This window comes from Tenrec ecaudatus, chromosome 1 (genome assembly GCF_050624435.1).
Source record: "Tenrec ecaudatus isolate mTenEca1 chromosome 1, mTenEca1.hap1, whole genome shotgun sequence".
Taxonomy (NCBI): domain Eukaryota; kingdom Metazoa; phylum Chordata; class Mammalia; order Afrosoricida; family Tenrecidae; genus Tenrec; species Tenrec ecaudatus.
Window position 1 is genome coordinate 183807240 of NC_134530.1, and position 23359 is coordinate 183830598.

The window sequence follows — 23359 nt, forward strand, 5'->3', positions numbered from 1 at the left end:
CCTCATTATCGCACCGGCATTGTGCTTCTTCCATGTGGACTTGTTCCTTCACTGCTATATGGTGGCTTATGTAACATCAAGCCTTTAAGAGCTCAGATGCTGTATCTTTTAATAGCCAGGCACCATCTGCCTTCTTCATCACATCTGCTTCTGCACCCGTTTTATCTTCAGCGATTGTGTCAGGAGGATGAACATCTCAGATTGACGATTGGTTAGAACAAAGTGTTCTTGTATTGAGGGAGAATATGAACAGAGGCCCAAAGTCCACCCCCTACCTCAGTGTATTGCTGTATAAATATATGAACATGAGCCAATACCTCTATTTTTGTGGATTAATGTACTTACATATGTACACCATTATTGTTATATCTCTATCCATTGCTTTGCTTCCTTGGTCCTTCCTGTTTCCTTTTACCTTCCTCCTGCCCCACTGTCACTCTCCCCTTATTTTTGCCTCTTGGTACCTCCTCTTAGCTAGTTTGCTGTTGCACACACACACACACACACACACACACACACACACCTTGGATCCCTAGCTCCTCCTTGTTATTGACTCCAACACCCCAGTTGCTCCCCTGTCCATAGAACTGCCTGCTCACTACCCCCTTCCCCCACTGCCCTCACCCCTCATGTCTCCCAAGGACCATTGGTCCTGCTGCTCTCTCCTCTGGCATGCCTCCAGTGTGTATCCTACATAGGTAGGTACACTGACTATGACGTAGCCCAAACTCAACTGATATTTTTAGGGAGACAGAGCAGTCTCGCCCACACTATTCATATATGCCAGTCCTCTTTCCCCTGCTGTATTTTTCCCAAAAGCATTCATCACCATCTGTTATACTATATTTTATTTAGCTGGTTATTTTATTTTATTAATCAATTATCTGCCTCTTTCTACTGAGAAGCAAGCTCTATGAGGGTAGAGAACTTAGTCTCTGTTTATTAGTGTCAGGCACCTAGAAGTTGCCCACTAAATATTTGTTGAATGTGTGATTGGATGAATTTACAGAAAGCATAACTGGATCCTTAGATTCCCCTGGCCTTTGGGGGATGGATGACAGAATATTTTATCTTCATAATGAAGATTGTATCCAAGGTACACAAAAGCTTTTTAGTAGCTTGTTTAGTCTTCCTAATGGATGTTAGTGCTAATAACTGAGATTATAGGCAAAGGAATGTTACTTAGTTCTATAGAAAGCAAAAAAGATAATTGATAGGAAGGTCTTAAACTTCATATTCGGCTCTTCATACCAACCTTCACATAAGCAGAAATACCCATTTAAGTTATGAGTTTAAGCAGTTTACAAATAAGTAAACCTGGTACACCAAGATCCATAAATGTTCAAGTCTAAGAGAACCAGGCCAGACTAAGAATGTAAATTTCACAAGAGAAGAGACACAACCTGCATCATTCATTGAGACACAGTAATATGCCAGAATAATTCACCCCAAACCCAGAGCACACCTGTTACATGGTGAGCCCTTGTTGCATAGAGTAGAACTGCTCATAGAATATTCTTGGTTCTAATCTTTATAGAAGCAGATCACCAGGCCTTTCAGCCACAGTGCTGCTGGATGGGGGTGAATCACTAACCTTTAAGTTAGTCACGAATCAGAAGCCATTTGTGCTACCCAAGAAAGAGTGGCTAGCACTAGGAATGAGTATTTTTTAGATGGATGACTGATCCACTGTCTAGACAGAATTCATGTATTCATTAAGAAGCATTATTATTATAGAAACAAAGGTATTGATATGCAGAGAATTGGAAAAACCCAGTAGGGAATTATACTTGAGTGTGATTCCCTCTTTTTGTATATATGAAATAATAAGGCCAAAATATCAATAGAGGCTATAGGCATCACTGGGTGATGAGTTTAGTGGTAATTCTAACTTCTTTTTTATTAATATTTGCTAATTTTCTAACAGTCATTTGTTACATTCATTATAAAGAAGCTTTTTCCATCTGTATGCTATGTAAATGTATATTGTCCAGGTAAAGATAGTTCACTGTCTCCCTTAACCTCAGAATCCGCACGTCTTGTCTAACTTCCGGAGTTCTAACAAAGTCCTTGGAATTTCATTTGGCAGAACACTGGGGTGAGATGCCCCTCCTACTTCTCACAGCCTCCTCCCACTCTTAAAATGCTCTGCCTGCCAAGGTGCAGCCTCACAACGATGAAACATACAACTTTCCTCTAGTTCCTAAATGTTTCCTCCTTCATGATCCCAATTCTACCTTACAAATCCGGCTAGACCAGAGGATGTACACTGGTACAGAAAGGAACTGAAAACACAGGGAATCCAGGACTGGTGATCCCTTCAGGACCAGTGGTAAGAGTGAATACCTGGAGGGTGGAGGGAGGGTGGGGTAGAAAGGGGCAACCGATTATTCTAAATATAACCTCCTCCCTTGGGGATGGACAACAGAAAAGTGAGTGATGGGAAACGGACAGTGTAAGACATTACAAAATAATAATAATTTATAAATTATCAAGGGTTCATGAGGGAGGGGGGAAAATGAGGAGCTGATACCAAGGGCTTAAGTGGAGAGCAAATTTTCTGAGAATAATAAAAAAAATTTTGAGAATGATGAGGGCAACGAATGTACAAATGTGCTTTACACAATTGATGTATGTATGGATTTTGATAAGAGTTGCATGAGCCCCCCAATAAAATTATTTTTTACAAAAAAGAAAACATGAAAATTTAAAAAAATTTTTTTTAATTTAAAAATGCTCTGACTGACTCACAGCACACAACCGGCTGAGAAAACTGGTCAAACTGGTGGAGGAGTCAATGTGCCAAAAGGCAACAAACCAAGAAGCAGGAAAGGAAAAGCTCAGCACTGGAAAGAATATGACTGGAGACGGCTGCATCCCTAGTCTAATGTTTTTTTGTTTTGTTTTGTTTTATTTTGTTTTGTTTTCCCCAAGTATAATGTTAATGAATCTTTGTTTATGTTCAGTGGGTTACTTTTAAATGCTAGTCCAAGAGGTTGTAAACAGAGTGTGCCGCATAGTCCCAGAAAGATCTCCCAAGGTAAAGAGAAGACTGGGATTTGACTAGTGACGTATTTTATTCAGTTGGTGCAGCATATTAAGTGACAATTGTTACAGGGTTTAAAACCATCTACGTGGTCAGACCCTAAGGGCTCTCTTACACTTGGTCCACATTTGCAGCACTGATTGATCGGTCGATTCCGTGACAAGAGACCATGGCAAAGAAGGTGGCTGTCATCGGAGCTGGCGTCAGTGGCCTGATCTCCCTCAAGTGCTGTGTGGATGAGGGACTGGAGCCCACTTGCTTTGAGAGGACTGAAGACATCGGAGGGCTTTGGCGGTTCAAAGTAAGTGAGAATTGCTTCTTTCTTACACAGGTTGTGCTGTGCTTTGGGGTGACTCATAGCTATCCGGGAAATGCAAATCAAAGCAACCGTGAGATACCACTTACCACCCATTACTGTAGCCCAGGTTAAAAAAACTGAGAACAGCAAATGTTGGAGAGTGTGTGGTGAGATAAGAACTCATATGCACTGCCGGACGGCTTGTGCAGCCACTCTGGAAGGTGATATGGAGGTACCTAAAACAGATGGAAAATCAACTACCATATAACCCAGCAATACCATTCCTGGGCATATACCCAAAAGAAGTAAGAAACAGATCACGAGCAGACATTTACCCTCCCCCCCCACCCACCCCAGTTCACAATAGAAACAAGCTGGAAATAGCCTAAATACCTATCAATAGAAGAGTGAATAAAAATACTCTGGTACTACATACACATAATGGAATACTACGCATTCCTTAAAAAGCAGCGATGAAACTATGAAACACCTCAAACTCGTGGAGGAATCTGGAAGACATTATGATGAGTGGAGTTAGTCAAGCACAAGAGGATAAAAACTGTCCGAGCCCAGTACGGTAGGAAGGAGCAGAACAGGCACAAGCTCCAGCTTACAGGCCACCCAATCTTCCAGTCAGGGAGCAGACAGCCTGCTAATGAGGCTCACCAGTGCCAAAGAGCCACATGCCATTCGCTCCAGGTAAGTATAGTGTGGGTCACTTGACCAGAGGGCACCTCATGACAGTTGGGTTCAAATGGACATGGAAAGGTAGGGATACTGTCAGCTGAGTGGAAGCCACAGAGATGGCCCTGTCAGAGGGATGAAGCTTACTGATGGGGGGGTACAGCCACACAGAAGTAGGGAGAGGGAATCATCAAGTTTTGGGGGAACATAGGCGCATGTCTGTTGAGGAGAGGGGAGAGAGGGCTGACCTCCAGATGGGGGGAGGAGAGACTAAGAATGCTCTTGGGAACATTAGGTGGGGAGGGTCTTTAGTGACAAGTAGTGAGTGGGCAGAAATGACCTCGGGCATCTGGGGGTCTTCTGGGACCCCAGGCCAGGTGCCATAGAAGACTGAGACACTGAATCCTGCATTGTTGGTACACACAGCATACTCCAGATGCTGCATAGGTGAGACCCCATATGGGAACCCCACTGGGTGAAATGAACTCTACCTCAGACCCACTTGTAACCCGAGAATTTAGGCCAGAAAACACAGGGTGTCAGAGGAAGGAGAAGACAGCTGTTACAAAAGCGATGTGCTGTTGGTTGGCGGACAAATGAGATCTTGATACACCAATGCCCTGCACATCGTATTAAGAGATGTATTACCGCAACAATCCTGAGATGGCCATTCTGTTATATTTTGCTTGTACTCTTGTATATTACGGTGTATCTCAGAGGGGCGCTGTCATTGGGGGGGTCACCCTCTTCAAGCTGTATTATTTGTTTCACTCTTTCTCGGCAAATGAAGCCCAGGATTTTGAGCCTCTGAAGCAGTGGTTCTCAACCTATTTTCAAGTTGTTTCAGTTTTCAATGGTTTTTGTTTCCTTTCTATTGAGATTTTTATATTGTTTTGTAATTATTTCTGGATTTGTTGTTTGTGTTTTGTATAATTTTGCATGTATAGAATACAGGATGGGTAAATCTATAGAGTAAATGGATTAATAAATACCAGAACATGGCAGGAGAGATTGGGGAGAAGGGGAGCTAACAATAACTACAAAAAGAAAATGTTCGGAAATTCAGTGTGGTGGTTATACAACTCTTCTTAATATTATTGAACAATTAGATTTTATGATATGTGAATGAGAAGCCAATAAAACCATTTTAAAAACTAAAAAAGAAGACATTTTACAAAGTTACAGATATGACAGAGATCTTTTCAAGACACAATCTACACTTCCATCATTGAACTTAATGTAACTGCAGAGAGTGCTACAGACCTCTTTTTCATGCATGTTTGCTTACCTTTACTGCTTGTTGGTTTCGCTTCATTGGTGACACTTACAGCTGCTAGGAACTACTGATTTAAAAGATCCGTTACGCAAACCCAAGTATTTATCATGCTAGCCGTCCATCAGAATTTCTAGAAGCATATATAGAGAGATGTAAGGATTCATAATTTAACCCTTCTTAAAACTGAATGCATACATAGGAGTTTGCCACCTCTTCTCGGTGAGATCTTGGACACGTCATTTACATCTCCACTCGCTAAAATGTCCAAACCCACCCAGAGGTCCCCTGGAATGAAGCGCTTATGAACTGCTTCTAAAAGGGCAGAGCCTGGAAAACCCTATGGGGTGTAGTTCAGTTTTCCAACACATGGGGTCGCCATGAGTCTGAATCAACCCACCAGCAACTGGTTTGGTTTTGCTTTGTGGTTTATTATATATTAGAGGACTAGAATATAACTCCCTGGTGCTTATAACAATGTCATACATCATGGTTCTCAAAACCATATTCCAATGTTACTGGGTGCTGTCAATCAAGTCAACTGATAGCAACCGCATGTGAAAGAGTAGAACTGCTGACAGGGTTTGCTTGGCTCTCATATTTATAGGCGTGGATCACCAGGTGTTTCTTCTGTGGAACTGCTGGGTGAGTTCAAACCACTAACCTTTCGGATAGCAGCCAAGCACTTAACTATTGAGACAGCAATTGTTGTTTTGGTGTTAGGTGCTATGGAGTGATCTTATGTTCAACAGAACGAAACACCACCCAGTCTGTCCTGCACCATTCTCATAGCATTTCTTATGTTTGAGCCCATTGTTGCAGCCACTGTGTCGATCCATCTCATTCAGGGGATTCCTCTTTTTCACTGCTCCTCAACTTTACTAAACATGATGTCTTCCTCCAGGGCATGTTTTCTCCTGAAATGTCCGAAGCATGGGAGGTGAAATCTTGCTATCCTTTCCTCTCTTTTCTATACCCAAAGGAGACAAAGAATCTTTGAGCAAAATCTACAGAATAAGCAAACTTTTACATGAGATCATGTAGAGTCCTGATTGACAGGAAACTGGACTGCAAGGCGCTCCCACTGAAACCCTAAAGAAACTTTGTGTATCTCATTCCTTTACCATCTAGAACCACGTGTTAACTGGGTCATTATTTCATTTCCTTATTCACACATGATGCTTCGGAGATAATTTAATACATTTAGTAGTGAAATTAAGAAGAAAAAAAAGTTTGAGTCTTTGTTCCATGCCTATTTCAGATGCTAATGAATTCTTCCAAAAGGTTTTCTACCACTTCCTAGTAGAAACTTTGGAACAAGGGACCAGGGCAATTAACATGTATTTCCAGCACTTATTCCAATGATGGGAAGCACTTTATATGCATCAGCTCTGTTTTTTTCTTCACAACACCCCCAAGAAGTACGTTTCTTACAATTATTGTCATTTCCATATGATGAGGACACTAAGGTTTAGGTTAAATAACTTTCCCAGAAGAACACAGTGGTGGAAGAAAGAACAATGAAGGGAAAATTCCTGTGTCCTCACATTCAGTAGCCTTACTACGGTACCAAAGAGCCTGGTGTTGCTGTGGGATAGCATGGAGCTGCTAGACACAAGGTCAGTGGTTCAAACCCACCAACTGCTCCATGGGAGAAAAACAAGGCTGCCTGTCCCTGTAAGATTTGTAGTCTCAGAAAGCCTAAGGAGCGGTTGTCCTCTGTCTTGTAAATGTAGCTATGAGTCTGAATTGGCTCAATAGCTATGGGTGGTGGTTAGGCCAGCATATTGAGAAAGTAAAGTATTATCTCCTTCAGCCATTTTCCGGATCAGCCTCATCTATTGTTCTTGTTATCTTGCGTTCTCAGAGAAGTTAACAACATACATCGCACTTTTGTTTAATTATTTTTACATGTTACTCTCCTTTTCATATGCATTTCCTCATTGTGTACTGATGATATTCCTCTGGATGAGTCATAATTAATTTCAATTTAACCATGAGAAAACCAAGGGTAAATGGATTGCTCATAATCATTGATGCACAAAAAAATCTCAATATGGTGGTCATCAGTCTTAAAACCAGTCACCATATGGAGATTAAATTTAGTTGAGCTCACCATTAAATTTCCTCTCACAGAATCTTAATGATTTCTACTAAATTTGAGGATCAATTAATACCCCTCACACTCTTTTTGTCATGTTAGTCTTGATGATCCAAATCACTACTATCCTACATTTTTTAAAGTTAGTTTTAAGCCTAGTTGCAGGAATCTTACATTTATACAAATTAAATGTTGTATAGTTGATTTGAAACAGCCCCAAGATCATCTATCATGTTTGCTACACCGCCAAGCTTTGGGTACACAGAAATTTGATCATCATTTTGTATTTGTCTCCATAAAAATTACTGACTAAAATGTTGAATATATGAAAATAAGTGTGAAGTAGAAGCCTGAGATATGACAAGTGAGACTTTCTAAACCATACCATTTTCACACTGATCTAAATATGCATGACCTGTCTTCTGTCTCAGTTAGTGTGGGCTTGTTAATAGTACACTCTGTCCAGACAGACTATAGCTACATTATTCAGGACTTGAAGAGCTTTGGTGGCATAGTGGTTACCCCATGAGCTGCTAACTGCAAGATCAGCAGTTCAAAACTGCCAACCAGCCATTCCATGGGAGGAAGATGGGGGCTTTACACTCCTGTAAAGAGTTACAATCTCAGAAACTCACAGGGGCAATCCTACCCTGTCTTACAAGGTCACTATGAGTCAGACTCAACTTCAAGGCAGTGAATGAGTTTAGAACAAATGGTTATTTCCTTTCCATACAAGACACATGATTTACTTTTTTTTACTCTCCAGAGCTCATTTTTCTCCTCAGATAAATTTATCCAAAGACTCCATCACAGTATAATTCAATCTAACATAGATTGTTACACCCTACTAAACATTTAACGAATGGTTTAAAATAAGGAAAGGTGTGTGTCCAGGTTGAATCCTCTCACCACACTAATCAATCTGTATGCTGAGCACATAATCAGAGAAGCTGGATTATAGGAAGAAGAGTCCAGCATCAGGATTAGGAGAGACAGTCCCTGGAGAAGGACATCATGCTTGGTAAAGTGAAGGGGCAGTGAAAAAGAGGAAGGCTCTTGAGGAGATGGATTGACGCAGTGGCTGCAACACTGACTTCAAACATGCGAGCCACCGTGAGGATGGGCAGCAATGGGAGGTGTTTCCTTCTGCTGCCCCCAGGGTCACTCTGAGTCAGAACCGACTTGCTGGCACCTGCGGCAGCAGCAAACATTTAACTGAACCAGATTGAACATGTTGGATCTTTGTATCTTTCCAGGCAATCGAGTACAAAATACCACAGTCCTTTAAATTTCCTTACTAAGAGTCTAAGATAAATGATGATTAATTTTCCAAAAGATGTCATCTTTGCCTGAGTATAAGAGAACAAAGATTATAGCATAATACCAGCAAAATGCCCATGAAATGAATGTTCAGTATAGTATTTTCAGTGCTTTATGATAATTCTGGTTCACATTAATCATTCCTTCATTCATTTAACAAGTGTATGTAATGTGCCGAGGGTCATGCCAAGTGCTGAGAACACAGCCCTGCAGTCGCTGCTGTCAGGTATTCACAGTTCAGTGGTAGCAGTCCTAAAGAGGATCCCTAGTCGAATACAAGTCTGGTACACTGTGTGCTTGCATGGATGCATACAACTTCAATCAGCAGAGAAGAAATAGTTCAGGTTTCCTACAGGGTGTGACACTGCATGGAAATATAAAGAAATTGTGTTCTAGATGGTGCAAATAGTGCTTAAACCAAAACCATACTCGCAATCACACGATGTGGCTGGAATAAAGGACGTAAATGGGAACGTGCTAATGAATTGTCATACTGTTGTTTGTGTGCTGCTGGGTGGTTGGATGAATGCTGCCGATATGTTAAAAGCTAGGAGGGCCACCCTGGTGCTTGGGTTCCATGTAAGCGAGCCTCTCCAGTCAGGGTCCAACCATAAGGAACCTGTGTCCCCAGCCTACGAGGTTATACTTTATCTTCAAAACAATAAAGAAAGAGGGCAATAGCTGAGTCAGAATGTCCACTTTAGGGACTCTTTCAGTGACCGCTGGTTGTGTAATGGTTACATGTTGGGCTGTGATGCGCATGTTCAGCAGTTCAATGTCCTGTCCCGTGGGACATCAACATGGATACCTGAAAGGGACTTGGAATGAAGATGGGCAAGGGACACGAGAAATGGAGGCAAGACAGGAATCTGATCAAGGCTCGTTTATTGAGCTGAGCGCAGAGGTTTAAATAGCCAGCGAAGGGCGGGCACCATTATGTCACATGGAAATAAGGTACAGCTGAGGTAGCCAATAGTTGTGCATCTCCCAAATAAGGAAGACATGGCGGGCAACTGATCGAACAGGTAAGTATGCTAATGAAGCATACCAGGAGTCTGGGGGGAAATGCCACCAGTCATGTATTGACCAATGAACATAGCAGCTGCTAGTGAAAGAGCACCAATCCTAGCAAGGGTCAAGACAGCCACCATCTGGCGGGAATGAAACAAAGGCAGTAAAACTACAGGGCACAGTTTGTATGGCAGGAAACTGAGAGTAAATTCATAAAGGTCGTACATGGCTTAAATCCAGGGTAGGGGGACACGCAGTTCCCTACAGTTCAAAACCACCATCAACTCCAAGGGGGAAAGACCGGGCTTTCTTCTCCCATAAGCAGTTACAGTCCCAGAAACCCACAGGGAATCATTATGAATCTGCATTAACTTGGGGACAGTGAAGGGGTTTATTGTTGATTTGGTGATCAAGGAGCTCTGCTGGCATGGTGCCTTACTCGGACTGCTAATCACAGGGCCAGCAAGTATGACCCACCTGTCTCTCTGAGGGACAAGGTGAGCCTCTCTGCTCCTGTGAAGCTATTGAGACTCAAAACCCTAGAGGAGCAGTTCTACTCTTATCCTAAACTTGGAGGGTTACTGTGAGTTGGAATCAACTCAATGATAGTGCATTTGGGTCTCTGGGTTTCTCAGTGATCGAGAGCAAATACCTACACAGGCACCAGCCCTAAGAAGAGATGGCAGAATGCAATGACACTCTAACAGTGATTCCAAAAGTTCCTCACAGAATCACCTGTGAGTCCTGGTAGCATAGTGGGTAACCCAATAGGCTACTAACCACAATATCAGCAGTTCAAAACCACCAGCAGCATGATAGGCGAAAGATGAGGCTTTCCACTTCTGTAAAGAGTTCCAGTCATGCACTTCTGTAAAGAGTTCCAGTCATGGAAATCCACCGGAGAGTTCTTCTCTGTCCTATAGGGTCACTATGAGTCAGGATTGACTCGATGGCAATGAGTTTGAGTCCTTACCCAGAACGCTTAATATGTATTTTTCAAAACCCCTTCAGTTCTTCTGACTCAACCAGTCCATTTGTATTTGTAAAGCCTAATTTTACTTCTAATTTTAAGACAAGGAATTGAAAATAGTTTCAAGTGAAGCAAATTCCTAGAAGGTTCATCTAAAGAGCAAAAAGATAGCATGACAAAATATTTTTAAAGACATGCAATTTAATCCAATTGCTCACAGGCTGGTGGTAGCCACCCATGAGAATAAAATGCCGATTTATGGAGGCCAAGATAACACCGCTTCACAGTGAAAAGACAAATAAGTGGATTCACTGGGGGGTTATAAGTTGGTTCCATCAAGCAAACATAACATGTTTGAAAAGCTAAACAAGCGATTTTCATGTATCAGCTATGTGTTCAAAGCCACTAGGTCCCTGGAATTTCTAAATCTAAATAGCACCTTGTGGCAACTTCCTAGCTCACATCTTTCTCTAGCACTCATCACCTAAGGAGAGAAAATTTAGAAAATTTCAGGCCAAAATGGTGGATGTGTCATTGAATCTGGGGTGCGTGACTATGGTGTCTTGGGGATGTTAGAGATGGACATGTGCACTTCAGTAGAAATCATAAGGTTTCAGCACTTTAGAACAATCCCGCAATAATAGCAAAAGAGGTGAACATTTACTGAGCTCTTGTGAGGACTCAGTGCTGAGCAATTTGGCTAATCTTATCAAAACTTCACAATAACTGTTTGATATTCAGATTACTGAATCCTGCTTTATAGGTGAGGAAACCGAATTACATAACTTGCCTAAGTAAACAAAACTGCTCACAGTGGTAGAATTAAAATAGCAACCCGATCGGTTTGCCTCTAACAATGTTGTTTACCTGAACAAGTTACAGAGTTATCGTGTTTAATTCTACTTATAAATCATCTGGTCCTGAAAACAATTACAGTTTCTTTGCTTTATATAATACTTCCTATTTTTTTAATTTGTTGGATAAGAAAGTCAGTCGCTTAGTCGTGCCAAGGACATGATGTTCAATCATGCTAAAACATCCAGAAATAATTTGTAAATCAGTTTCACTCTCAGTATTGTTCAATCTGAAATAAGACTTGAAAAATATTTAAAAGGCCATGATGTGTTCACACACAATTCAGATCACTGCGTCCTGTGTAAGAGACAGAAACCCCTTTCTATTCTTATTTCGGGGCCAGAGTAAGAAAAAATGAGTGGACACTCCCATTTACTTCCCCAGAGACAAGGAGTTGTTAAAAGCGCAGACGAAGATTTTGGAACTCTGGGTGAAAGCTGAGATGTTGGAGAGTCAGAGTGAATCCAGAAGTTGGGGAGAGGACTGGTTGGGACGACACAGAAGCGCTGAGAACCTAGCGACTGACATCACAAGTACTCACTCACTTCTAAAGGGGCTGGGTAACACCCCCAACAGAGCACTCAGAGAGGGAGCTCATATTAGGAAACTCTAGCCCAATATTTCAAGGCAGGACAAATAGGCTGTGGGACTTCTTTGATTATGAACTTGGGAGGTGATGAAAGGGCACCATGTCTCTCTGAGAGAGAGTGTATCTCTCTGAGGCCTTAGACAACCGACCAGGAAGACCTGCAAGGGCAGCAGCAGGAGGGGGATAATGATGGCTCACACAGGGGAAGCAGCCGCAGGGGACACTGTGCAGGTGCCTCGGGGAGCGAAAGACACGTAGAGCCAATTACTCTCAGCACAGAAAGCTCAAGCTCCACAGTGCCCATCATCATCTGTGATCAGCTGAATCACTCCCACGCTCTTGCGTGTGCATTGAGTTCCACATACCAAGCATCCACAACTCCTGCATCAACCCTGAAAAATAAATAAACAAAAACCACTAAGGATAAGAGTCCCCTCTAGTGGTTCTCAGGAGAAAATGCCAAGTCCTCTGCCCCCTTGTAGATTCTAATTCATGGGGACCCTGTAGGGCTGAGAGGCGCTGCCTCGCTTCCTCTCCACTAGGACACAAACAGACAATACGAGAAGGGAGGAAAATATTCCACGTAACCCATTCTGATGTCTGGTTAAAAATAAAAGACTTTAAATAAAAATCTATGGCAACATACAAAGAATACAATGATAAAAGGGTCAATCCAGCAAGAAGATATAACCACTATAAACATATCACACCTAACAACAATGTACCAAAATATATGAAACCATGAAAGGGAAAATATAACTAACTTCAACACACCACTGTCGAGTACAGCAGAGCATCTCAAAGGACCACTGTGGACACTGAAAACAAGTCAGGGCACGCTGATAGACAGACACATAGAGAGCACTCCGTTCACATCACAGCAATCTCCTCTTCCCCCCTGCGTGCATGGACCATTCTCCAGGACAGACGGCATGCTAGGGCACAAAACAAAAAGATTCAAATCATATTCTAATGTAAATTCTTTTTCTGTTAATTTTGACTTGTGATTTTGAGACACACATGACATAACTCTAACTTGCTAGAAAGATGAAGTAGCCTTGCCTGATTAGCTTTTGCCAAAGCCATTGAAATTTTATCAAAATTATTATCTGAGACTTGATTCTGGATTATAAATGTTAAAAAAGGCATTTAGTTGTATGGACCCCAATAGAATTATTAAACAAAAATAAGCATTTAACTCATGGTGTGGAGTAGCCCTGAGTAGTTATAAAATAAATATTTTTATTAAATAAATAAAAGTATTTATTTACATTTATATAAGTAAATAAAAGCATAAATGAATGAATGAATGAAATGAAAAGGAGTGAGGGAAGTGGATATTTATACCCTCAGCCATATATTTAGCAAGAATTCTATGTTTTGCTCTGGAATGACATGATCTGGGAAGAGACATTTTAGCTTTGGTGATGCATATTGGTGGTGATAATGCCTGGCACTGGGACACAGTGACAGCAATACATATCAGAAGCAAGGCTGGATGGGAGCAAGACTTTGCAAACTTACATTAAAAAAAAAAAACACTGAAAAATCAAGTATAATTCCCAGAAAATGCTGGAAACCCACATGTGATAGTGTGCTTGCCTGTGTCAGTTACATATCTTGTACTGTAGCTTTCTTAGAAGCCTTTCTTATACAAGCAGGCCTGGCTTCTGAACAAGATCTGTTCCCAACTGTGTCGTTAAGTCTTTAAAGTGGAATTGGTAGATGAATCAAAACAGGTGTATAACGTTCTAGTTTAGCTAGATTTCAATGCAAGAAAGACCTCAGACATCTTTTCAATGGTTTTAAAGCTGCACATGCAGAAATGAAGGTGACTGTGATGAAGAATTTGTTGTCAGTGTGCTTGACTTGAACATATCAGAGTAAGAGCGAATTCGCATGACATGAAAGAGCAACGCTTAGTTGGCCATACATTCATCACCAGGGGACTGCCTGTATTACATTTTTGTCCAGCACACACAGATCATTTTCCAAAATAGACCATCTGTTAGTGGGTAGTAACTAACAACTTTGTTAAACCCTATAGCTTCTTCAAGAATAATTGATTCTACCTACAGAGCCCCCATTTTATAGATGAGAAGACGGAAGCTCAGGGGCACTGACTCTGCCAGGCTTATAGAATCAGAAAGCGTTGGATCTGAACTCAGGTCTGACTCCAAAGCTCAGGCTCCAGACCAAGCCACTTCTTTCAGTACTGGGGGGTGGCGGGGAGGAGTCTAAGGAGAAAATGGAATATTCTAGCTTGAAAATAATGAATGTGTATGAATAATGATGAGAGGAAAAGAAAATATGGGCAATTGAGTCATTGTAGTGGCAGGATGGTAAGTGAGTAATTTGTTTCATTCACCATTCTGTGGAAGAGGCTGCTGTTAAGTAAAACTAAACAACTAAAATTTGCAGCTAGTCAGGGCCACGAGCTTTCTGTTCCCCGATACTCCACCCAAGTCCAAACAGTAAGATTTGTACTGTTTGCAAGATGATGGGCTAAGCTCTGCATGTGAAGAGGAATCGATTGAGGAGTTCTCAGGAGGCATTATTTAAATTTTATTGATACAACCCTCTTGGAAACTGTGTTGGTTTCAAGTATGCTGAAACATCGTGTGTTGCTTTTTTAACAGTTTAATGTGGGAGACGTTGTGCAGGGGGCACTAATTGCTGTGGCTCGCTGCTGTCAAGTTCAAGTTCGTCCCATCATGGTGACCCCATGTACAATGAATGAAATGGCCTGCACGAGTCCCACGGTCATTTGTGGATCAAACCATTTAGATCCAGAAAGTTGTCACCGACTGGTCTTTCAGAAATAGCCTGTCAGACTTTCCTTCCTCATCTGCCCTACTGAAACTTGTCCAACATCCAAAGAAAACAAAAACATCCAGTTAGTGACAGCTTGTAGCTACATTATAGGTGCATTGGCTGGGAATTGAACCCAAATCTCTTGCACGGAAGCTGAGAATACTACCACTGAACAACCAGTGCCCCCACCCTCAGGTATAGGACTCAGCATAGCATGTGTTGTCTCCAATTTTACCAACACACACTCACTGATGCTTAGAACCCATTAGAATGTAGAGGCTTCATTTTTATCACTTGAACTTGATTTGATGGAAAACCCAAAACGGAAAGCAGATAGACTCACAGCAGTTGTGAAAACTCCCTGCCTCCACAAGTACCCTTTGACTTGAGTTTCTCTTCTATGTTCTCAGACTGTGACACAGGACTTACTGATCTTCAAAGTGGTAGGACAGAAGGATTATTGAGCCTCCCCAGAAGGGCTAGGAGGAGGAGCTGTCCCCATGACTGGTGTCTATTGGTAAAGAACTAGGATGCTGAATATCCTACAATGTGCCCAAAGAACTGCCAGTAGACCCCCTAGGCAGCCACCCCGAGAGGCGATGAGTTTTGCATGTCTGTATGTGCTACACCTCACCACCTATGTTAGGGTGGGCTGCCTAGAGAAACAAAACTAGTGCCACTCATATGTATAAGAAAGAACTTGATAGCAAGAATAATTTTATATCAAGAAGACTTCCCAGCCCAGTCCAATTCTAGTCCATGGATCCGATGGTGGCCAGAGCCTTCTTCAGACTTACACAGCTTCCGACTGATGAGCAGAAAGATGAAGCAGGAAGCAGGAAAATCACAGGCTGGTGGGTGCAGAGTCCCACCTATAAGGTTGTAGAAACATGGCCTGGCACCCAGCTCTGTAGGCACCCAGAGGCAGAAACAGAGTCCCAGTGAGGAGGAAGGCTAAGGGCCAAAGGAGGGAGAAGTCCCCTGTGTCTACTGAAAAGGCCACATCCCTAAGGAAGCTTCATCAGGCTGGGACCTGACTGGGACCACCCCTAGACCTTTACACAGGTTCAAGTTGACAAAAATCTAGCCACGCCACCCAAACATTATAGTTATGCTTCATCAGTGAAAAACGAATCTATTACCCAGGGGGGATATACATATGGAACCAAGCATGATAATCATTCCTCTTTGTATTTTATTCTTTAGGAAACTGTTGATGATGGCCGAGCAAGTATCTACCAATCGGTCATCACCAACACCAGCAAAGAAATGTCCTGTTTCAGTGACTTTCCGATGCCTGAAGATTTCCCAAACTTCCTGCACAACTCAAAGCTTCTGGAATACTTCAGAATTGTTGCCGAGAAGTTTGATCTCCTCAAATACATTCAGTTCCAGGTATTGTATTTTTGGGAAAAGGGTTTTTCTACATTACAGGTGACATTTAAACAAATAATTGCTTTAATAAAGAGAGATATACCCCAATCTAATTCTTCTCTGAATTATATGAGCATAAATAACATATGTAAAAATGAGTAGTCTTGTAACTGAAACTCTAGGTTACAGACACTAATAAAGAGAAAAACCATGTGTTAAAGCTAGACATTCGGAATGATGATGGTACAAACGGTGAAGCTGCATTGCAAGTGGGATCTGTTCCCATGGACTCTCCTGGCCTTGTCTCCTTTGGAAGGGTGTCGGAGGAGAAGCAAACTGCTGTTTTATTTTCTTATCTTCTCCATTGAAACAGGATTTCTTACAAACTGTGCTGGATAAACTCTCTGCTCTCCACCTATCTCAAAAGCCTGTAGCCACCAAGGTTAGCTAATTATATGTCTTTTCTGTATACAATCTATAAACACAAAGGTCAGATTATTTGGAAACACACTTAGAGTTTCGGTGCTTTCTCAAAAACAATATTCAATAAGAAAAAAAGAATATTCTAAATATACTGAATTTGTATCATTAACCTATCACTGAGGACTATAAACTCTGCTCAGAAGTTAGTTCAATTGTCTCTCCTATTAAACTATGAATAAAATTTTAGCCCAGCTTACTTTCTCTGTAATTCTATTATTGTACATATAATAATTAAATTAGTTAATTCCAATAGTTTATTTTGATAGGTATGTATATTTGTAAGTACCATTAAAATGTACAGTTCTACCTAATGTCATTTCCCCCCAAATTCCTGGTAGATTAGTCATCCTAACACTGGTCCATTTAGATCAATGACATGTTATTTATAGCAGAGGATTCAATGCGTCTCTGTCCCCTTGGTTATCAATCTGTTTGCCAGAGACATTGCATTCTTTTGATTGTGCCATCAAAGCTCCTTTAAAGATCCTGTTGTCATTGCAAGGGACTTAGGTAAGTCTCCTGTGTATTGTGTTACTGCTGCTACTATTTTATGGTGATGGGAAAGGGTCAAGCAGATTCCTTTCTGTGTTTTGGTCTCTGAGGTGACATAAGCTAATAGCTATTGAGGCTCAACTCAAGAAGAAGGCAAGCTATACAAACTCTGTTGCATGGGATTGTCCATTTAATCTGCAGTAGTGCTTCTCGGTTTTAAAAGTGAGTGAGTAATTTCCTGGAGAGCTTGTTAAAACGCAGGTTCTCACATAGTAGGTCGAGAGTGGGGCTGCTGACTCTGCATGTCGAGCAAGCTACCAGGTGGTGCTAATGTGCTGGTCCTTGAGGATCTACTTGCTGTTAGTATATTACTGAGTCAATATATGACTCTAACAATAAATCTGAAGTACTTTGAGCTGAAAATAACCCCATAGAGCCCCCTCACAAGCATATAAACTTTTCAAAAATTGCCAGCTCAACATTTTGAGAAATACACCAATATTCAAAAATCGTATCTAAGGAGCCCAGACACAGGCCAACAAGAGGCACCTGTGATTCCTCTAGGTATGAGTAAAGCAAGTGCCTTCAACTGGTGTGGGTCCTTAAATGAGGCACACACGCAATAGTCAGGGGGTTGTTTTTGATTCTTTCACTCAGTGGCTCCTTGATAGAAAGTAAACTACAGCGACAAATCCAGCCACCAATAGATGCCATGCCAATGATCTCATGAACTGTATTGTCAACACAATGAACTGCTTTAGTAATGCAGAAACACTAACAGTTACCATTCATAGAGAGTCTGAAATGGCCCGGGCGCTACACAGAGCACTTCAGAAGATGTATCTTCTTTCAAACAGAACCCACAGAAATGCTGACCTCGTGGCCACCGGAATGATTGGCACGTGTTTTGTGTCTTTTCCCAGGCCTTGCCTGCCTTTTCTTCTCCCCAGGGTCCCTGTTCCATACTTCACATCCTTCAAAGACCGCTGAGTCAGGCCTCACACAAAGCAGAATAGCCGACAAGCTGGTTTTTTCTCATATAGAATAGCCTAGCTGTCTGCCAGAGCGTCTTATGAAACCCTGAGTGGGGTTACATGTTACCCTGTACCCACCTACATTTCAAGAACATTGTATATGATGTCCCAGATTGTGTCCAGAGTGATTCTGAATGATATGTCCTCTGTTTTGATTTTCAAGACAACTGTCCTCCGTGTGGAAAAATGCCCAGATTTCGCCTCCTCTGGGCAATGGGAGATTGTTACAGTGAGCCACGGCAAGGAACGGAGTGCCGTCTTTGATGCGGTGATGGTTTGCAGTGGGCACCACATCCTACCTCACCTCCCCCTGCAGTCGTTTCCAGGTGAGGCCTGCAAGGGTCCCAGATTCCAGAAGACAGGCCTGAGCACTTTACATGCTGTTTGGCTTGAGAGGCAGGATTAACAGTTGTGATGACATAATATTAAGATCAACACCAAGCTCAAAAACTCCAAACATTGTATTTGCTTCTATTGACCTTTGGGGGTTCCCATAAGAAGCTCAGCTGGCTTGCTGCAAAGTTGCTAAATCTTCCCCAGATTTTCAGAGTTTTCCCATCCAAACTGTTGGAGAAGCTTGCTAGCCATATGCCTACGATGGCTTTTTTGTCTCCTGCCAATGCCCTGTGGCTTTGTTGCATCCTTGGAGGCAATGGGCGTGGAGAAGGGGTGCTGGAGAGAGCTCCTGGGAATAAGAGCTGCTGCAGAACAGTGATGGGGACAGGGGACAGAGAAGGAGGGACAGGTAGCATTGGAAAGCCTGCAGCCATCTGCCCTTATGGTCCCAAGCATTGCCCTAGAAAGCATACTTCCTTCCCAAACCAAAACCCACTGTCACTGAATCGATTCTGACTCATAGTGAACCTACAGGGCAGAGGAGAATTGCTCCACAGGGGTTCTGAGATTATCGATCTTCACCGTGGTTCTCAACTTTCCTAATGTCGAGACCCTGTAATCCAGTTCCCCATGTGGTGGTGACCCCGGAACCACAACATTATTTTTGTTGCTACTTCATATCTGTAATTTTGCTACTGTTATGAGTCGGGCAACCCTTGTGAAAGGGTAGTTCAACCCCCAAAGGGATCACAACCTACAGGTTGAGAACCGCTGCTTTACAGGAATACGGTCTTGTCTTTCTCCTATGATCCTTCCCAAGACCGTGGGAACATCTACAATGCTGATGCTCACACAGGCCTCAGTTTGAGTCATCTATGCATGATGGGGCTTTCTACTCCTGTTAAGAGTTACAGTCTCAGAAACCCACTGCCCAGGGGCAGTTCTATCCTGTCCTATAGGGTTGCCATGAGTCAGAATTTATTTAATGGCTGTGAGTTTGGTTTTCACTTACGGACCTTCAGTGACACTGTCGGAGAAGCTAGGGACTGGGTCTGCATTTCAAAACCATCAGGCACTCTTCAGGAGAAAAATAGGTCGTCTGCTCCTCACTGGGATCCCAACCACAAAGATTCAATTGACGTGGATGGGATTAGATTAAGTAGAGACTGCTGTTAAAAAAAAAAGAGTCCTCACTGCCTTTGAGCTGATGCCAACTCATAGCGACCCTATAGAACTGGGGAGTACTGCCGCTGTGAGTGTCTGCGACTGTAACACTTCTCCCTCGGAGCTCCTGGTTGGTTTTGAACTGCTGACTCTGCAGTTAGCAACCCATCTTGGAACTGCTCTGCCTGCAAGGCTCTGATGCCAGCAGGATTGATGCCTACTGGTTTGAAAGGTGGTTCTCAGACCACATTTAGCATGGCAGCAGTATCACTTTGAGTGCTTCTCAAAACACAAATTTTGCGGGCCTCATCCCTAGCATTTTGATTCTGTAGGACTGTCCACTTGACTGAGAAATGAAAGGTTGGCAGTTCAATTCGACCCAGCAGTTCTATGGGAGAAAAGACCGGGCAATCAGTGCCCACTAAGACTATGGCCTAAGAAACCCTGTGCGACTCTTCTGTTCTGTCCAATCAGGTCACCAGGAGTCAGAATCCACTTTGTGGCACTCCATAATGACTGACGTTGTGCAGCCTGGAGATCTTCCCTCAACTTTATGGCCCAGGGATTTTACTTACTAGTTACTATTTGCTTTTTCAAAATAAGAATTATATATATGTTGTCCTAATTAATACACAACTGCAAGAAAGTATTTGAGGAAATGATTAAATTTTAATCATTTAAGCGGTTCTCAACCTGTGGGTCATAATCCTTTTGAGGGTCAAACGACCCTGTCACAGGTTTGCCTGATTCATAAAAGTAGCAAAATGACAGTGATGAAGTAGCAACAAAAATAAATTTATGGTTGGGGGTCCACCACAACATGAGGAACCATATTAAAGGGTCACGGGCATTAGGAAGGTTGAGAACCAATAGTTGGGTTAAAGTATCATTATGCTGTCCACAAGAAGGCAAAAAAATAGCATCAACAGCCAACACCTGACTCTGCTCTTAATTCATCAAAAACCATTTCCTTGTCAGGAAACATATAAGCTACCCTTGAAATCAACTCTTTTGACCCTGTACTAAATGCATCATCCAGCATCTTTTTATTGTTAAAAAATATCATAGGAAGCTTTATGAGAAAAAAATGTTTAATGTGAAGCTATTCCTATTTTAATAGTTTTATTGTCATATATTTCACATGTCATACAATTAAATCATTCAATCATATTAACAAGGGTTTGACGGCCATCACACAATAAATTTCAGCGCATTTTCTTCTCATACTCACTGGTGTCAGCTGCCCATTGCCCTCCATGCTCCCTTGGCAGCCTCTGGGTCATGGTCCATGTAGGCACTGTTTTTAGAGATCTACCTGTCCTGGATTTCATATGCGTAATATGATACAAAACACACACAGGAAGCCAACAGAAGAAAGCAGAAAGGATTAAAAACCAAGACAGCTTTAAGATGAGTCAAAGGGGGTATTATATGATATGGTGTTTCATTTCATCCTAACTACTCCTACCGTTATCCATTTTACAATGCTTTCTGTCTGATGCCAAAACTACTCACATCCCTGAACTGTGTTCAGAGAGGACCCGCTTATGTGTTTTACACTTTGAGGTTATGGTTGGGCTTGCTTCTGAGATTCCTCTGTGAGGGAAAGAGAAAGAACAAATAGCTGACTCCCCAAAGGTAGAGATCGCACAATGCAGCTTTACTGAAATTGACTTGATATCGTAGCTAACTCAGGAGTTCATGGACTTCTCTCCTCTCCTTGAAGGTATCAAGAACTTCAAAGGCCAATATTTCCATAGCCGCCAATACAAGCACGCAGACGGATTTGAGGGCAAGCGCATCCTGGTGATCGGAATAGGAAACTCGGCCTCCGATATTGCAGTGGAGCTGAGTAAGAAGGCTGCGCAGGTGAGAAGCTCTTTGCTCACTGTGTAGGATGGAGGGGAAAGAGGAACGCCATGTTGGAAAACCCCAGCCACACAAGTGAGGTTCCAGTACTCCTTGATTGATTAGTGGGGTGCCCAGAGTGCTATCACAGCAAACCTGGAAGTCTAGAGGCCAAAGTCTACTGCCCAGCTCTGCAACTAAGTAGCCACGTAATCTAGAACAAGTCATTGCATTTCTCTGAGTTGTGGTCCTTTCATTTTTAAAATATGGACCTGAATATTTTCAGCACAAATGACCTTATTTCTTCCCAGGGGGTTTAATGAGGAGCTGATCTGTTCATATTTTGGAGTTGCCTTTTAGAAACTTAGTACGTCTTGACACAATGGATGTGTGTATGGATTGTGATAAGAATTGTACAAGTCCCCAATAAAATGATTTTTTAAAAAGAAAACCAAAAAAATAGAGAATGCAAAAAAGAGAAAGTTAGCACATATTTTAAATATAGATAATCATCAGTTACTTGAAGACCATAGAAAGATTACATAAATAATAAGTCTCCCAACCAAGATAATTCAGTGCTTTCTATAATCTCTCAACGTCTGTCAATTTTGCATCTGCTCAGGAATCACACCAGTTGAGCAATGCAGGAGGCAAATGCTGACAGATGACTGTGAATGACAGAAAATGCACCCCTTCTAGAAGGAAAGAGATAGAAATGGGAAAATGTCTAGGCTTCCTCTCCCCAAAACATTCCCTCTCTCCTCGACTCTGACCCTAAGAGCCTCCAGCACTAGCCTCCTCAAGTGGTGTCTTCTGGCCACATGGGACTGACCATGACCACAATCCACAAGCAGCAAACTTTCTGGCCCCAAGTCTTACACTCCTAGAACTCAAGACACCCAGCAGCAAGCGTGATCGCTAAATATAGTGTCTCCTCAATGGAGAAATAAAGGGGTTACACTGAGATTTGTGGAGCTATCTGCCATCTATTACCAGCCCAGCAATAGAGCAGGTTACTCCGACCAGAGAGAGATGTACTAGACCCAAGAAGCCCTCACCATTTTGTGCAAAGACACCACTTTGAGACTTTTGTGTGACGAATGAGGAGGTGCTCACTACAGTCTTGGAGAAGAGCAGAGCCAGGAGGTCTGAGGGTTGGGGGACAGGTGGAGTCGCTAGCATCAGTTCCCTTCCTCTTGGGAACACCTACAAGTCTTGAGGTTGGAAAGAGGATGGAGTAAAACAAGAGAACTATATTTAGCAGTTAACCAAGTAAAGATTCTTGCCCAACCAGTACGTGTTGTCAGGCCTGTGATTTGGACTTACCGCAGATATTCCAAAGACGGAGAATCTTGGATTCCAAGAGCTGGTGGCTTACTTGGGTCTTGCTATATAAGCCCATTCACACACTCCGCTGCTAACCACAAGGTGTGATGATGAGTCCACTCAGCAACATCTGGGATAAAAGGCCTGTTGGTCTGCTTCCAGAACTTCACCCACTGGAAAAGTTATGGAGCACAATTTGATGTGGATGAACATGAGGTCCCCGTGAATCCGCGTAGACTCCTCGGCAACTGTGACTTAGGATGTCATGTTTTGCTTATCTGTATCTCCTAGTTTGGAAAGCAATCTTTTATACCACATGTATCTTTATTTTTTATTAAATT

At 42.2% G+C, this 23359-nt stretch overlaps 1 protein-coding gene across 1 annotated transcript in view; it reads left to right on the forward strand.

Annotated features, from left to right (window-relative positions):
• Nucleotides 1–3212: 3212 nt before the first annotated feature.
• Nucleotides 3213–23359, forward strand: part of FMO2 (flavin containing dimethylaniline monoxygenase 2) — a 43587-nt gene continuing 23440 nt past the window's right edge. The window contains exons 1-4 of the mRNA XM_075540474.1: nucleotides 3213–3347; nucleotides 16168–16356; nucleotides 18508–18670; nucleotides 21571–21713. Coding sequence (XP_075396589.1) covers nucleotides 3216–3347; nucleotides 16168–16356; nucleotides 18508–18670; nucleotides 21571–21713 — 627 coding nt within the window. The 5' untranslated portion in view covers nucleotides 3213–3215. The remainder of the gene's footprint in view (nucleotides 3348–16167; nucleotides 16357–18507; nucleotides 18671–21570; nucleotides 21714–23359) is intronic.